At 36.3% G+C, this 17889-nt stretch overlaps 1 protein-coding gene across 2 annotated transcripts in view; it reads left to right on the top strand.

Moving 5' to 3' along the window:
• Positions 1–17889, top strand: part of PIBF1 (progesterone immunomodulatory binding factor 1) — a 129280-nt gene that overhangs the window by 105622 nt on the left and 5769 nt on the right. For both annotated transcript variants that reach the window (XM_072354617.1, XM_072354626.1), the window contains one exon: positions 486–570. In XM_072354617.1, the coding sequence (XP_072210718.1) occupies positions 486–570 (85 nt within the window). The remainder of the gene's footprint in view (positions 1–485; positions 571–17889) is intronic.

Raw genomic sequence — 17889 nt, 5'->3', positions numbered from 1 at the left:
TTGTATTTATTTTCAAAATTCTATATACGGTAGTATCAAAAGAGGTGATTTTGCACAGGGTGATTTCTGCTGTGCCAGTGATGCAAATAGAAAAAGGAATTTTGATATTGAAATCATAATTACAGTAAATTTTGCATAGCTTTTGAAAAACTCCTTTTGCTAAGAATAAACCATTAGATAATAATAGAAGGTTCTGATCATTTAAAAATTGCCCTTCAGGGAATTAAAAAAACAACAACAAAAAAAAAAGAATAGAATAGAATTACTTGACTAAATAAGATTCTGTATACATCACTGCATTTAGGTCCATTTATAAAAATTCCAGCGCTTAAAGATAGAGAAGGATCATCTGATACAATTACTTGAGCAGATTTTCATTGTTGCCAATATTTAGCTTTAAAAAATGCATGTTTCAACCAGCATACAAGATTAAAAGAGATTATCTGTTGCTATTACTGTATTTCCTATCCTCTTTTTTTTTCCAGTCTTTTAAATAAAGAAAAGACAGCTTTGCTGCGTGTCAAGAATCAAATGGCAGCAGATTTGGAGAGACTTCTAAATCATCGTGAGGTAATCTTCTGTTTTAGCACTGCTACCATAAAGTCAATTTTCTCTATCCTTAGCCTTAAACAATAGGGAAAAATAGTTACATCTATTTTTTTTTTAAATATACTTTTTTTTTTTTCCTTTGTAATATTGAGAAACACAGGTGATGATATGTCAGGCACCATGGAGAACCTGAACATCGGTGTTTTGATGTACAACAATTTGCTAAGCAGGCTGACAATGAGCCAGTAGTGTACCAGTGTACCCTTGTGGGCAAGGAGGCCAGTGGTGTCTGGGGTATCCTGGTATCCATTAAAAAAGTGTGTCCAGCAGGTGGAGGGAAGTGATCATTGGAGAGAATCAGGGTGAGGAAAGGAAACAAGATAGCAGTCACTTAGGTTTCATCCAGAGTCATATTTCTGTATATACACACCTGAGTTTCATCCAAGCAAGAAGTCAAAGTGTTTCTGGAATACACTTTCATATCTAAAAGTGCCAAAAGTTGCACTTTAGGCATAAATGCATTATATTGGGATTTCCAAAAGGCTTTTGTAAAGATCTTACCCTAAACAATATTGAGAGACCAATCTATTGTAGAATATGGTAGAAAATCCTTCTGCAATTAAATGTCTGTAAAAGAGGATAGAAATAAATGAAATTTACCTAGGGAATTCTGCAAACAAATCTGGAAAAGAGTGAATAGTAATGTGGAAGGTTTGTTTAAGTTACAGAATAGTGAATATATAAAAACAAAAACTGACAATGAGGAGTGGTTAAATGCTCTCCCAGACTTACTGAATGTTTTGACAAAGATTTGCAAAGAAAATAAAACATTAATGAACCAAAAATTATGAACTTGAGAAAAAGCAAGACAAACAAACTACATACACAAGGTAATGGGGCCTAAATAACCCGTTACTGGTTCAGAATGATCATCTTCAAGTTGTTATATCAACAGTTCTCTAAAAATATCTTTTCATTTTTCTGATTCTGATTCTGAGAAGAGAGATGACAAGATGCCTTTCAAGGAACTTGCGGTTCTCCTAAAGTATCCTTGTCATTCATTCTAACACCATTCTTTCTACAGAAACCAGACTATTCACCTACCTCTTGAGGTCCTCTCACTTCACCTCCAAAATTTTCCCCATCTTTCATTGCTATTGCCCAAAACTCCCTTCTTAGATCAGTACACCATTTTGTGAACTGATCCAACACAGTTTGTTTGTGCCAATGAGTTACAAAACCATTTTTGTTAGAAAGAAACTGAAATAATTTCACTGACAGCTGAGACTAAGTGAGCCTTGGCTTAAGCTAAAACTACTAAGTCTTTTTCCTCAGATCAGATCTCAGATTCAAATCCCCTTAAATTAAAGTAAAAAGAACACGAGTTCTTAATGTGTTTACTTTCTATGCTGAGTCACACTGGGTGGCCAACTGATGCAATATTCTCCTAGAGTAGTTTTTACATTTAACTTTCAGAATTGAGGTTGTGCTTGTGAAGTTCCATGTACAGTGATTAAAATAGTCCTGTTACAGAGGAGAGTAATTGAACGTGCTTCCCCAGAGTAATTTTCTGGTGTCATTAACATAGTAGGATCATCAGTAGGTACATCAGAAGTGATCATTTGATAGCTCTTATTTCTAATGTCTTTATCTACATCATATAATTAAATTTCAAATCCAAGATTGAGTCTTAGTGCACATATTTAGCTTGGGTTTTATTTGGGTATTCTTTTTTTGTATGTATGAATTCCAGTGCTATCTATTAATATAATAGAAAACGTAATTTACAAACCTGTTAGTATCATAGTATCATAGAATCGTGCAAGTTGGAAGGGACCTTAGAGATCATTGAGTCCATCGAGAGTATGTTAATGATATGAAAAATACTTTGAAAAAATTAACGAATTAATTGTATAAATTGTAGTGAGTTTATGAATTTCCAACATGATAGACCCTTGGCAGACTAATTTCAGATTTACTTCTGTCAAAATGTCCTGTTCCTATTCCTACCACTTCTCTCACATCTAGTGTTGCTCCTTATGTCTTGGATGCCTAATTTTGTAGGTTTCATATCAACTAAAATGCATTGCAGCTGATTAAATTGAGCAGAATGTGGCAAATAGAAGTTTATAAATTTCTACCTCAAAGCTATGCAACTAAACAATAATAGCCCCTGACACTATCTATGTAGATTATTCCTGATGTGTAGCTGTTTGCTTCTTTATGTCATTTTGCCACACAGTATTTTCAGGCTGTGGCCATCAATGTAAGCAAGGCTGAGTGAGACGCACTTTAAAAAAGAAGAAAAGAAGCACATTAGTCTGAGACAGACTTCTTCATGAATGTTCCCTGTACTCCATATGTTAAGAAATTGAGAAAGTATTTCCAGCATGATTACATTTCTGCCAAATTTATTTTGTATCTGATAAAAAAGCTGTATTAGTTCTACTGTTTCAGCTAACAGTGATAATACTTATTCAAGTCCCCTATGCAGAAAAGTACTGAAAAAGAAACATTAGAAGTTACATATCTGGAGAAAGAACACTATGAACTGTTAGTGCTATGCAAACAAACAAAAAATTAAAGAAACATAAACATGAACTGTGCAGTGAACATGAACTGAATTGTTTGAGGAAAAGGGGTGAACAAGCAGCTTTTTCTGGGGGGGTGGAGAGTGGTTATGTTTGCTTTTTGTCACTTCTGTTTATTTCAAATGCTGCCTGTTACTTCGACTTTTAATGCTGCTCTTCCAGTAGTCTTACCATTTATTCTCTAAAAGGCATATCTGTATACACTGAAATCTTTGTGCATAGTAGGGCTGCTAAAGTAAATTCACTAAAGTAAATTTCTTTGCCATCTTAATAAAAGAAAAAGCTATATGTAATATGCAGCAACATCATAATTTCATTATCCCATTTAGGCAGGCTATTTTTAAATATAAGTAATATGCAATCTTTAAATCCTTAATGTAGATATTTTGAAAAAATATGAGTTAAGGTGATAAGTGTTCGCTATATTCTGTTAGTTAATATGATCACTATCAGTCTTGTTTAATCATTGTGCATATTAAACTGTCATTTAATGTTAGGAATTACCCTCTTACCCTTGTTTTCAAGTAAGAACAGTAGAATTCTTGAATAGATAAACCTAAGATATTCGCAGTTAATATAAACCAAAGTTTTAAGTACACTGAAAGTACAAGCACAAGTGTCAGTGCTTTCTTTCTGTGTTTCAATAAGTATACACTTTTGATATCAGGTATTCCAGCCTGTGTGGTCTCAGGGTGCATTAACTCATTTTTTAATGAAATGTTAAGAGTTTGAGGGTGGGTGGATTTTTTGTTTTTTTGTTGTTGTCATTTTTTCATTTTTATCTCCTTGTGATATCAGCTGGATTCATAGCCTTTGAATTTGAAGTAACTATAGCATTTTGCATACTTTTTACATAAAGGTTTTATATTTATGGTTAATCTCGCTTCCTTTATCATTATTTTTATCTTGGAAGAAGAAAGTTTAGTGCTGAACTCTGAAATTAAAGTGAAAAGTTGTCATTTGACTAGGTGCTTTCTTAAAATGTTTGGCCACCCATTCAGGAGAAAAATAGAACCTGCTTTTTTTGCTTGCTTTTTTCAATTATTTCTTGGCCTTCTATTTCCTTTCTTTCATTAATTAATTAGTAAATGAATTTAGAAAACCTTTTAATCTAGCTTCTCATGTAAATGGTTGAGAATCTGCTGGTATACTCACAATTTCTGTGGATTTCTTCTTCATATGGATATGCAAACTATTACTCGAGAGCAGGTTTGGTATCTGGAATCATGCTGCGATTATGTTCTTAGAGGTTCATAACATGGCCTTCACAGTGCTGCTGTCCTCTTTGAGCTCTCAGAAGAAACTGTGATGCCATTCATAAGCCCCTCAGTGCATTTAGGAAGTATGATTAGTACAGCCAAGATTTTCACATGATTTCACACTAAGAAATTTTACGTTTTATCATGGTAACCATTAAGGTTTGTAATTGTTTTTCCAGATACAACAGAAGAGCTTAAAACGTTCAGAGAGACTGTGGAGTTTCCCATTAATAACCTGTACTAAACTGTATTCGTTTTTTTAGAAGAATACATCAAATCCAATCTTTTTTGCATTATTATCTGTACTCAGTGTTATCTTACCAATCAGCAGAACCCTTTATCTTTCACCATGGATAACCAAACCACACACAAAAAACTTGAACCTAGATTCATCCAACTCTGCCTATAGCCTTATACCTTCAGAGGTGGACCTTTCTTGACCTAGTGTCTTTGTGCAAAAAGGAAGGATTTTCCTTCAGAAATAATCAGGATGAAATTACACATTAGGACTGATTTGACCTGATAGTTATAACACTGCCTCTCTGCTTTGCTTCTGCCTTCTCCTTCTCTGTCCTCATCTTGCACCAGCTCTGGTACTTCTCTAATAGTGCACTGGAACCTTGGAACCTTTGAAAAAGACCCACCAAGATAAAGAGCAAGGAAAAATATATAGACGTCAGTATTTCACACCTGGGAGAGAGGGTGACAGGCATTTGTGTCTAGAACTGCAGAGCAAAGCACAAAAAGCTTCTGTGCTTTTCTTTGTCTGTATCCAAACCTTATACTTTTCTTCAGGTAGCACTGATCTGTAACTTACAGGCACAAAAAGTGCAGTTCTCTGTGAAGTGCTAAAGTTAAATGGGATGGATCCACTAAATCTTTCCAGCTGACTCTCTTGATCTGTGGGTTTTTGTATATATTTTCCTTCTCTTCTAGCAATCAAACTTTGACTAGAAGAAATATTTACCATTAGCTCTGTGATCTTGGAACTTCCATTGTCTTTCATGGGCAATGCAGTTGTTGCAGTTGGTATTCTGGAACATCGGAAGTGTAATTTTAGACTTTATTCATTGGCTTACAAACCTCAGATAAAAACTTGGAAGGACAGTCTGTCAGCAATAAGATTTTTGGCAAAAACCTTTAGCAGTCATTTTCTGACTTACATTTAAGAGGTTGTAAATTTGCTATGCTTTGATGTATGGCATTGTACTATTTCTTCAGCTATTTAAGACGCAAACATATTGTAAAGGAATGCTAGAATGTGCAAAATTAAAGCTGTTTACTTTAAGCTTATCCAGTTTAAAGTGCAGAGTGTAGAAACTTAATTTCTGAAGTCTTGAAAATAAACCAACTTTATATATTTTATATGTGTACATAATCCACTGTATTAAAAATAAATAAATAAATAAATAAATAAATGGTAGAACAATTCTAATGAATGGGGAGGTTGTTTTATTTTTCTAACAGGACACGTGAAAAGAAAAATAAAGTGAGATAGTGGTGTAAGAAACAGCAATAGAAAGCCATTAAATAGACATTCCTCTAGTGTGAAGAACAGTTTTAGTTCATATGAATATAGGGGAGTTAAGTTGCACTACTTTTTAGTTAGTTATTTTGCTTGAGACCACCTCTGGCAAAAGAGTAATTTTTAATATATATAATACTAATATTGTAAGGATATTGTAGTAAGAAAGAAAAGGGTGAAACGTGAACAGTGCAAAGAAAGGTTGTCTGTAATATCCATTAATTTCTTAGAACACAATAGTGCAGGCATTACTAGTTATCAGCACCTTAATATCATATACTGGTTAAAATGACATGAAAATCTGCTGAGATTTTATTTCCTTTAAACATCTGTGCACTTGTACTATATTAGCAGCTGTGCATACAAGTGCTAGAATGTATACTTGCTGAACTAGTCACCTGCCTTGGTGACACATTCATGTGTTACTGTGCCAAAGCTTTTCAAGTTCAGTTAGTAACCACAAACCAAGCACTGGCTGTCTGCTTTGGGACGTAGCAGTAAAAGTCTAATAGTAGTTTAAATACATCTATTTGATATCTGTCTGTTAAATGGATATAAACACATGGGGCTTGATTGCTGTTTGTTTACTTAAATCAGTTTAGCTTATGCCAGTAAATTATTGTATCACTCTAATTGAATTGAGGGCTACATCTGCCTAAATATGTGTGCCTGAATTAGTAAAAAATTCCTATTGAGCTGTTCTTTCTGAAATAGTCTACCTAGGTTAATGTTAAAGTGCTCATTGTCTGAGTGACTGTTATGTTGAATTTATATACCTGTTAGATGGTCAAAAGCTTTCCAAATCAGATTCAGGACTCACCATTGTATGAATAAGCATAGTGATTTCCTCTACCATGTAACACTTCCCCTTTTCAACATTTTCCCTGTCTTAACTTAGGAACGTGTAAAAATAATCCCGTGTTACAACTGAATATTTCTCTGGCCTTCATCACAGTTACTGATGACCTCACAGATACTGTCCTCACAACAACAAAGCAAAAAGTGTTAGTTCTGTTTGGTAGAAGCAGCGAGCATGGTGAAAAAAATGGTGATTTGCCCAAAACTTCACAGAGTTTGAGGCAGAGGTTAAGCCACGAATCCATGTGTGCTAATTCAGTATCTTAATCACAGTCATTTTTTTTTCCTTACATTTTTCAGATTAAAGGCCTGAAAAGAAAATCTCCTCAGTGTTTATTTTTCCTTACTAGATGCGAATTAACTCTTTTTTTTTCCCCTAAGTAATCTTCTTATACGTGAATTGATTGCAATTTGGAAGTAATTTCCCAAGCAAATTACGTTTTCACTTTGTGTATTGTTTTAAGAATTTACAATCACATTAATTTTTTAATCCTTTTCTCCTGAAAAAGGCCACTTTCCAAAGTCCTGTGAGCTTCTTAAAAATTAAAACTAACTTTGTTTTTTAAAATTTGAACTGTGGAATAGATACATGTGTATGCATATGCATGCACCTATATACCACATGTACACTTTGGAATAGTGGTTCTTAGTTTGGGTCTTTATTCCAGAAATCACATCTGTGCTATTAAAGGTCAGGGACCCCTGTTCCACAGCCATACTGGTTTCATACTGCATATGACAGCTGTCCTGTAGACTAGATTAGCTCTGTACACAATAGTCTCCTCTAGGCCTACGTGATGGTTATGTTATCGTAACACTAAGATATTTGTTTTGTTTTAATTCACTACTTCCAAAATCATGTAAAGTTTAAATATGAATTAATGACATACCACATGCTTGAAGATGCAAAACCTGCTGGGAACCATCCCAGCAGAAACTCCACAGAACCAAAGAAGGCAAATCTGGTGCAATTTCATCCATCCTTTCTTTTGAGAGCAGCAGATTGTTGAACAGCAATGAACCTTTCCTAACCATATTTAAAGTGATCCACAACAGAACAAGGGAGCGAGATAATACTTATCCGCTATAGTTTGTCAGGGTACAGTGGTTCAGCTAGACTTGGTGCTGTTCTGTTTAATAATACTGACACATCCAAAGAGATTAGGTCTTACTGTCCTTAGCCATTTTTGCAGTTGTCTTTATTATTATCTTTATTACTGTCTTTTATCTTTATCATTTTCTAGTTGTCTTTTCAGTAAGTTCTTCAAAATGAAACAGAAGAAAACACTCTTTAAAAGGACATTTCTTCACTAGCCAAAAAAAAAGGGGGGGAGAAGAAAATTCATAGCAGCTCTTATGTGAATGGGATTAAATATGTAGCTTGTTTTGTCGAAGCGAAAAGGGGGTCAGTTGAATGCAAGTTGAGAAACATAAGGCAGCATTGTGTAGGTAATGGGTGAGAGCAGAGAAAAAAGGCAGAATAAATGAAAAAGATAAAATTAAGAACAAAAAATAGTTATTTCATTATCCTCAAAATGTGGAAAAAATGACATATTTTTACTTTTTTAATGAATGTTTGCCTAATGTATTTTCCACTGTGTGAATGAGATTGAAGGGAGTCCATGTGATTACGCAGGAGGAACAGCTACTAATTAGTCCTGTTAGAATATGCATAGTTTGTTAATGGTTCTAATTGTTTTTTTTTCAGAGAGCTTCTATAAATAAACAGGCTATGGTTCCCAAGGATTTCTACACATTTTGATGAAAATTAGACTTCAAGCATGGTTAGGTGGATTATTAGAAACATCAGGAATTGTGATATTGTTTTGAAATTCTAATCCTTCTAGAATCTGGGAATCTAGTAGTCTGTGTGCACATGCCATCTTCTGCCAGTATCTTGCACAAAGCCCTATTACTTCTCAGTAGTTATCCCATTGTTTTACCCATTAAAGTAAAGGAGAAGATGCATGGTTTTATTCTTTTCCTTTTTAGAGAAGCATGCCTTACCTTTCTTTGATCAGTTACTTTTAAATTCTCATATTTGTCTTACTTTCCCGTTCCCCTTAGTCTCTCACTGCTAAATTCACTACTTGCACCATTTCATTCCATTTCAGCAATGACCTTGAGGATTCCAGATGACTTTTCAGCACTTTGTTATTAGCCATAACTTAAAGAATGGCTAAGACTGTCCTTAGCTGTAATTAAGTTATGCTGAAGAAGGTTGACTAGAAGTAACATGGCACAGAAGGCCAGTGTATTGGATGTAGGAACCTGGAGAGTAGCAACAGCTGCCATCTTCAAAAACAGAGGTAGAGTGAAGTTCAGAGGCTCGCAAAAGGAGTTGGAGTCATAAGGGGGAAGGCAGTACGTGCTTAGCTGGGGATGGAAGCTTACTGGATGAAAGGAGAAAACTTCTTTGTAGGCAAGAGGGAAAGGAAGGACTGTCTGCAGGGGTTGGGGAGATACGACTGAAATGAAGTGATTGGTAACAGGTGCCTTCAAACAATTTCTAGCTCTGCTTTTTCCCCATCTTTTTTATTTAAAAGATTGTACAGGATAATGTCAAAATTATTTGTGTTTCAAAAGTGAATGACTTCCTGCTCATCTATGTGCTGCAACTTGTTTTATATAAAAAAAATGCTGATGTACAATGCTTAGCTCTCTTTTTAAATGTTAAGCCGCAGAGTAATTATCATTTTTGTTATGCTGCGTTTGTGTTCCAAGATTCTAGTTTCTATTAATGTTCTGCGTGATTTCTAAGTAGATTACAGGGCCATTTCTGCATCACAAGTAAGCCCTGGAGCTATTCTCAGCTTAAAACTTGGAGAAACAAAGTGACATTTACAGTGCTAGATGAGTGTAGAGAAGTTTCTAGCTCCTATTTTACGAAGAAAAAAAAAATGCTCCTAAACAGTATTCCTCATTTTTGTTATCTATTTTGTTGTTGTCAAACTTTAGTAAAACTTGAATTCCAAATACTGAGTTTAGGAAGAGGAAGGATTTAACAGCTGGGTACAATTCTTCTTTTGTTGGAAGTATTATTCAGAAAATCTTACTAGCTTTTGTAAGTCTGCAGTTGTATACAATAAATATATATGTATAGTGACCAGTGTTAACTAATCAGCAACTCATTATTTTTTTAGAATCTTATAAAAAACAATAGTAACACAGAGTTCAATTATGTCAGTTAATGTTAAGTCCAATGCAAATACATTTTTACTCTCAGTAACAGAGTTTCTTAGGCAAAATGCATTTTATGGATTAAGAGGTAGAATTGGCATGTCTGCTTTAAATGATATATTTTTGAGGGAGCCAGTATGACTTAGTGATAGACATTTAAACAAGAAATTGTTGGCAAAGGGGTTTTCTGAATGTGAAACCATTGTTTCTTTGTATACCTTTTTCCAGTGTTGGTTGTGGATATTCCAGCCACATTCTGCTGTTTATCTCGTAATTTTTGTTTTTTTTTCTATTTGGGTCACTTGATGATAGCATTTGAATGCTACCAAATAGAAACTGAATCTAAGTACTTTATAAGAAATACCAAAGACAGGGAAAATCAAACTGTAGTGGTATGCTTTCCCTCTTGGAAAATACAGGGAATTCTTCATAACAGCATGTGCTAATAAGGCTGCTTTAACATATTTGCAACATATTTGCATTTTTTTAGCATCTTTTTATGTGGAACTTACTCTTGCTTTTTACTAAACTTGAATTTGACTACGTCACAATAATTCAGATCAAAAAATAGTTGGGAGTTTAGTCTTCATCATAATTTTAAATATATTTTTTACCCTTAATAGAAAAAGTGGAAAAAAGCTTTCAAAAGTAACATGCAAATTCTGAATCATGAGACAAATGATGTTGTATTTTTCTTACGAAACTGGATTTAACGGTCAAGAACATGCAGCTGAAATAGGCAGAAGGATAGAACTTGTTCTCTGTGTGACTGTGCCATTTTATTGTTGCTACTGTTCTAATGCATTTACTTTATACATCCAGAAGTAGTTTATAGATCTGTCACAGATCTATCGGTTCACTTTAAGGCTTTATATGCACTTGGATATAGAGAACTCCTGAACTAAATGTAGTGCAGAGAAGCTATCAACATCCTGCATATGGTCTGGCATCTTTCCATCACCCAGTTATCAGGTTCATTTGTTTGATCAGAACATTTCATGGTGTCTTCCAGTTTCCAGCTTTAGTTTGTATCCATGTGCCTAACACGACCATATGTTCAAATCTCACACAAGAATTCTTGCTGACTTTCGATATTGCCAGTTCAGAAGCATCAGAGGATGCAACTATGTCAAACATTAGTGATGCTTTCTTAATTTCATAGGTAGTTATTAAAATCTTCTTTGAGATCTGACACAAAGCTGAATTTGCATTGTTCATGCCAATGCATCCTGTCCATCTGCATTCATATGTAGATTGTAGGACTTACCATTTGCTTCATTTTGCTCTCTGGTACGTAAAACAGAGCTGTAATCACAGAATCACAGAATCATAGGAGTTGGAAGGGACCTCCAGAGATCAAGTCCAACCACCCTGCCAAAGCAGGTTTCCTACACCAGGTCACACAGGTAGGCGTCCAGGCAGGTCTTGAATATCTCCAGAGAAGGAGACTCCACAACCCCCCTGGGCAGCCTGTTCCAGTGCTCCGTCACCCTCACTGTAGAGAAGTTCTTGCACACATCCATGCAGAACTTCCTATGCTCTCTAATGTCTCTCTTCTATTTTGTACTTTTCATCACTAATATCTAGTACAGATAATTCTGTGCTATCAGAATCAGTGGTTTTTCCACTTCATGCAAGTGAAATTCTTTCCAGATTATAAGCCAAGAGCCTTTTTTAGTGTGTCTTTAGCTGTTTGGCGAAAGTAAAGTCAATGAAGAACAGTTCTAAAATGGTTCCTAACATCCTAATTGTCATTCCTAATTGTCAGTATTCTGAAGTGGAGACATTCTAGATACTACTTTTGCTGGAGAGTCTTATTCCTGGATAATGACACATACATGACTCCTTTATCTGGGCACGCTCCAGAGTTAAGAGTACCATACTGAAGCTTTTTCTTCACCAAGTGCTGTATGCAAGCCATAGCATATGTAGAAAGGTGGAACTAGGATTATATTTTAGTCCTGTGGTCTGTTTTCCAGTCACTGACTGGATATTCTGTGCCAGCAATCAGGACTAGAAGACTCTTGTTTGTTTACCTCCATTTAAACAGGTCTCTGGTGATATTAAAGAGGATTATCAGTGTAAAGATAATCTGAGATGTCAGGTAACACAGCAGAAGAGTTGGATCTAGCCTTTTGGATTTGCAGTCAGAAAAGAAAAACAAGCACTATTAAGGTGTGATTTACAATTTCCTCATCTAAATGAAGTATTAATTATGAATCTCACCAACACGTACAGAGAGGAGTCAAACAAGTTAGTTTGCCTAGGTATAAATGTTGTTATAGAAGTTGTCTGAAGTTCAATGTGAGGAAGTCCATCTAACAATTTGGTCACATGATTCAAAGCAGAATTACAACCAGAATTCTCAGACAGATCCCTCTCCATCTTGGCATTGGCTGCTAGATTATATGACTTTGCTTTTAAAACAGAACTTACTTCCACAGAACGTCACAGTAAGAATCTAAGAAGACTTCATACAGGACAATATCATAGAATCATAGAATCATAGAATCACTCAGGTTGGAAAAGACCTTGAAGATCATCAAGTCCAACCGCAGCCTAACCAGTAGCCTATCTCTTAAAAAACAACCACAAAACAATACCGCAACAACAAACCTCTGCTAAATCATATCCCTGAGTACCACATCCAAGCGGCTCTTAAACACATCCAGGGATGGCGATTCAACCACCTCCTTGGGGAGCCCATTCCAGTACCTAACCACCCTTTCTGTAAAGAAGTTCTTTCTAATATCCAACCTAAACTTGCCCTGGCGCAACTTGAGGCCATTTCCCCTCGTCCTGTCACAAGTCAGTAGTGAGAATAGACCTGCCCCACTCTCACTGTAAGAACCTTTCAGGTACTGGAAGACAGCAATAAGGTCTCCCCTCAGCCTCCTCTTCCTCAGACTAAACAGCCCCAGCTTCCTTCCTCATAGGGCTGATTCTCCAAGCCCTTCACGAGCCTCGTTGCCCTTCTCTGGACCTGCTCCAGTACCTCCATGTCCTTCTTGTGCTGAGGTGCCCAAAACTGGACACAGTACTCGAGGTGAGGCCTCACCAATGCTGAGTACAGGGGCAGGATGACTTCCTTAGTCCTGCTCACCACACCATTCCTGATACAAGCCAGGATGCCATTGGCCTTCTTGGCCACCTGGGCACACTGCTGGCTCATATTCAGCCGACTGTCCATCAGCACACCAAGGTCCCTTTCCGTCTGGGAGCTTTCCAGCCACACCTCCCCAAGCCTGTAGGATTGCCTGGGGTTGTTATGACCAAAATGCAGGACCCGACACTTGGCCCTGTTGAAACTCATTCCATTAACCTTGGCCCATCGATCAAGTCTATATCCTTAGTATTTTATTCACCATCACCTTATATGACCAGCAAGTTGACCCACTGAGCCCTGTAAGACAGACAGCTGTGAAGCCAGTTTCTTCTGAACCACCCGGCCCTACCCATTTCCAAATTTAGATCACTTTCTCTCTAGAGAAATTATTTTTCTCAGGCCTCCCAAGAGCATTTGAGATCTGAGCGTAATTCTTGGGGAACTGAGAAATCAATTCAGAAGTGCACTTTTTACAAAGCACTAACAAATGGACTTAGCATTCTCAAGTGCTGTTTTGGGTTTCTCAAATCAGTAATCTTTAACATATCCATAACCTCATTTTCTGAACTCTGCTTTTCCCTGTGACTTCTTGTTTGAAGACTACAATATATGCCTAAGCTGGAGAGTGTATGCATGTGAAGAAAGATTGCATTGATTTAATACAAACATATTTTTCATCCTATCACAGCTGTCATACCTCACTTGCATGTTCTATTATAGTTGTTTTTGTTGTTGTTGTTTTTAAGATTAAAGTATAGCCAGTGTAGTCAGCTGGCTGCTGAACTCAACCCTACTATTTGGCTCCCATGTTCAGAAGAGTCCAATCATTGATAGAAGAGACGCATATAAGACGCAGTCTTGCTGTGAGGCAGTTTTTAATCTGGTCTTCTTCCATGCAAGGAGGACTGCACACTCAGCTGTTCTCGAACGTAAAGACAGTGCTATCATCTCACAAGTTTCTCCAGGCTGGATACATATTTTTATACTGAGTTATGATTTAGCCACATGGGAACCATATGGCAGTTAAAATGAGGAATACATGCTTTCCAAAGTTGCTGGTAAACATATATGCTTTACTCAAGTCTTAAAGATTGAGGAGGATGGGAGATGACACATCTAAAACCACCATCTTAGTACTTGACTCACAAATTCTGAGAGATCTTAAGTTTTGATTAACATTTCTGAGAAAGGAAAACATCTGTTTTTGCCTCTCTTTCAGCTGATTTTTCTGTTGTTGTCACTGGAATGGGCTTTTGTGTTTAAGGTTTGTAGTATTTAGTGCCTGTTTCTTTTACTGGGAATTTATGCTGTTTTCTTCTTTGGGGACTCTTGTCAGTCATCAAAATTCAGTGGTTCTGCCAGAATCTGATACACTTTCTAGCACAAAAACCATAATGTTTAGCTTCCACAATAGAAGTTTTCTGATTCAAAATGCAGTTCTAATCCGAAGTGAAGTTTTTAATCACAAATTCTATGTGTAAAACTAAAAGTACAATACAGTTTGCCATGGTAAAGGTTCAGGTAACTGTTGGTGCTGTTAGGATCACTTTTGCTTTAGAAGATATTTATCTGAATGCTGTAATCATGGGCTTTACTATATTGGGAGACTGATGGATCTGACACTCACTGTCTGATTCTATAATGGACTTAATGCAATTTTAAAACTTTGCTTACTACGAGAATGAGTTAACTTTAGTCCAGAAAGTTACCTATCTCTCCCTGTTGAATATTTGCAACCATTCCATCTGGTCTTCATGAAGTTTCTTTTCAAGATTATTTTATGGACACTGTTTGGAGGTGCAAGACATGGCTGCATAATGTAAGAACTGATATTTATGTAACTGATTCCTGTAAGTCAGTTGCTTTTTCTTAACACTGTGATTTTGCATCTGCTTCCAGAACATGGTATCTAAATTTACTTTAAGTGCTTAAATAAATTCATTTTATATGTTTAATTTATTATAATTATACACATATATAATGTTAAGGGCCTTTATGATTTGTTGAATGCTCTGAGAAGACTCTTTCTTTGTTTGATTATCATTACATGAAAGAGTAACAAGAAAAATCCTCTCACTTCTTGACAATACACACAAGAAAAATTGGAATTACTGTTTGATAAGTATTTATTTTGCCTAATGTAGACAAATTTTTTACGCACTTTTCAATTATTGACTTAAAAAAATGGCATTCCTTCTGTCTCAGTAATTTTCAGTATCAGGAGATTCCTTTTAACTTTTAGGATTATAGAATTAAGATATGTTTTTTACATTCAACATTATCTTTCTGTAGTACTCAGGAAATGTAAGGGGCTTTTCTTGTACATATATGTACCAGAAATGTACCGCATGTATCAAGGACAATAAAAACAACATCAATAGAGCTGTTTAGAGAATTCATAACTCTAAATGCATTTATATTTGAAACTGCTGCCTTTTTTTCTGTTTGCTCGTCTCCATCTTCTAATTACATAGCTGGTCGATTTAGTTGAAACAATCAATTTTTATCCTTCCTATTCCCAAACTGATCTTCAGTCTCTGTTCTTGTAGTTTCTAGTTCAATTATCCTTATAAACAGGCAAAAACAAATTTAAATAAACTATAATTTTCTTTCACTTGCTTTAAGATCAAACATCATTACTGGAGTCTCAAATTCTACTGAAATAGGAGTAAGCTGGCAGCATCTATTTTGCCTTTTTTCCTTTATCTTTTAAAAATGATTGGCACTTCCTTGGTTTTGTTCCTTTTAACACTGTTTGAAAGGCTGGTGGTTCTGATATAACAATTTACAGACTGTAAGAGTTTCACAACAATAGCACTGATAGCATTCAACTTAATAATTAACAAGGTACAATTAGGAAAAAATTCCCAAACAGAATATATTTTAATGGAAGAACAAGGAAAATGTTGGTGCTTATCCGTTGTCTATAACTAAATAAATCCTTTCTTAATTAAAAAGCAAAAAACAATTAAAAAAAAACACCAACAAAAACAAACAAAAAACACCTACTATTTGTGTATTGGCACACAAAATTCCTTTTGCAAGTTTTAGTTAAAGTTGTTGGACATAACAGTGCAAAGAATCGTAGAATCATAGAATCACCAAGGTTGGAAAAGACCTAAAAGATCATCCAGTCCAACCATTCACCTATTACCAATAGCTCCCACTAAACCATGTCCCTCAACACAAATATTCAGTCTTTCCTTGAACACCCCCAGGGTCAGTGACTCCACCAACTCCCTGGGCAGTCCATTCCAGTGCCTGACCACCCTTTCTGAGAAGTAATATTTCCTAATGTCCAGCTTGAGTCTCCCCTACCGTAGCTTGAAACCATTCCCTCTGGTCCTATCACTAATGACACGAAAGAAGAGGCCAACTCCCAGCTCACTACAACCTCCCTTCAGAAAGTTATAGAGAGCAATGAGGTCTCCCCTGAGCCTCCTCTTCTCCAGACTGAACATTCCCGGCTCCTTCAGCCTCTCCTCATACGGCCTGTGCTCCAGACCCCTCACCAGCTTTGTTGCCCTCCTTTGAACACGCTCCAGGGCTTCAATGTCTTTCTTGCAGTGAAATGCACTGATCTGTTATTCTCACAACACAATATATTTTACCTTTGCTCAGTTCCCCCCTTTGTCCCTCCCCTTGTTCTCAGTCCATTCATTCTAATCAGTTATTTTGAATTAAAGTTATATACTGGTCATATTCAACAGAAGTTCCAATACTATTTTATAGCTCAAATTATCTTTGTTAGATATGCATAATCAAGTGGAATATAGGATGTTAGATGTTAAAATTGCACACTGGCTGTTTGGGATGAAGGATGTTTTAGGTGACGCAGAAGGATAAGAAAAGTGAAGAGAGTGAGGTGAGAAATGGATTCAGCTTATGACACCTTAATACAGGTATTTACAGGAGGTGTCTATGACAATCATTCTTTCCTTTGCTTCATAGTAGCCTCATTGCTAGCAACCTAGTCAATATGTTAGTGTTGTTGCAACATGATTCAGCTGACATGCCAATAGATGTCTACTTTTGAATGGGTTGACTCACTTTCCAAGCTACATCATCTGTAATGGAAAATCAGATTTCTACCTCGTGTGTAGGTACTTAAGTTTAGACATGTAAATTTATAAGCTTGAGCTAAATCCCATGTGTCAAACAGGTCACTGCTTTGTGTTTTTGGCATTTGTACTGGTAGCCAGAGCAGGTTAGCACCCTTAAACAAAAATTCATTAGATTTCTGTGGATAGACTTTCAAAATATTTAATAGTACAGTATGGGACTGATAATTATTCGTGTGGGTGACACTCACTGTATATAAGTGGTATTTTTGTGCCAGTTGCATACTTAATTTTTTCTTCCTTGTTTCATCTTAACCCACCTTTTTGTGCTAATTGCATTGTTTTCCATCTGTCTGTGCTGCCACACATCCCCACATAATATTCCTGAGGCGAAGAGTGGATGCAAGTGAGACAAAAGCTGTGCATCCAGGTACAGAGAGGAGCTGGGTGAATCTACTCCCAGCTTCCAGTACTTGTACTCCTCCCAAGAAGGGCTGTATGGCCTTTGAAGGCCAAAGTCCACAGACTTGAAAGCCTCAGCTCAGCGACACTCCATAATGTCTATAGTATGGCTTTCTTAATAACTGCAGAAGCCAGCAGCAAGGGCCAGGTATCTCTACAGAGGGCTTGGGACATGGTTTCTCCAGTGCATGGAAGAACCAAAGTGAATAACGTAGATAAACAATTTGCATAGAATCACAGAATTGTAGGGGGTGGAAGAGCCTTCAGAGATCATCTAATCCAACCCTCCTGCAAAATC

The sequence above is a fragment of the Excalfactoria chinensis genome, chromosome 1, assembly GCF_039878825.1.
Source record: "Excalfactoria chinensis isolate bCotChi1 chromosome 1, bCotChi1.hap2, whole genome shotgun sequence".
NCBI lineage: Eukaryota > Metazoa > Chordata > Aves > Galliformes > Phasianidae > Excalfactoria > Excalfactoria chinensis.
The sequence above is the reverse complement of the archived record's forward strand: the minus strand, read 5'-3'. Positions and strand labels throughout refer to the sequence as shown.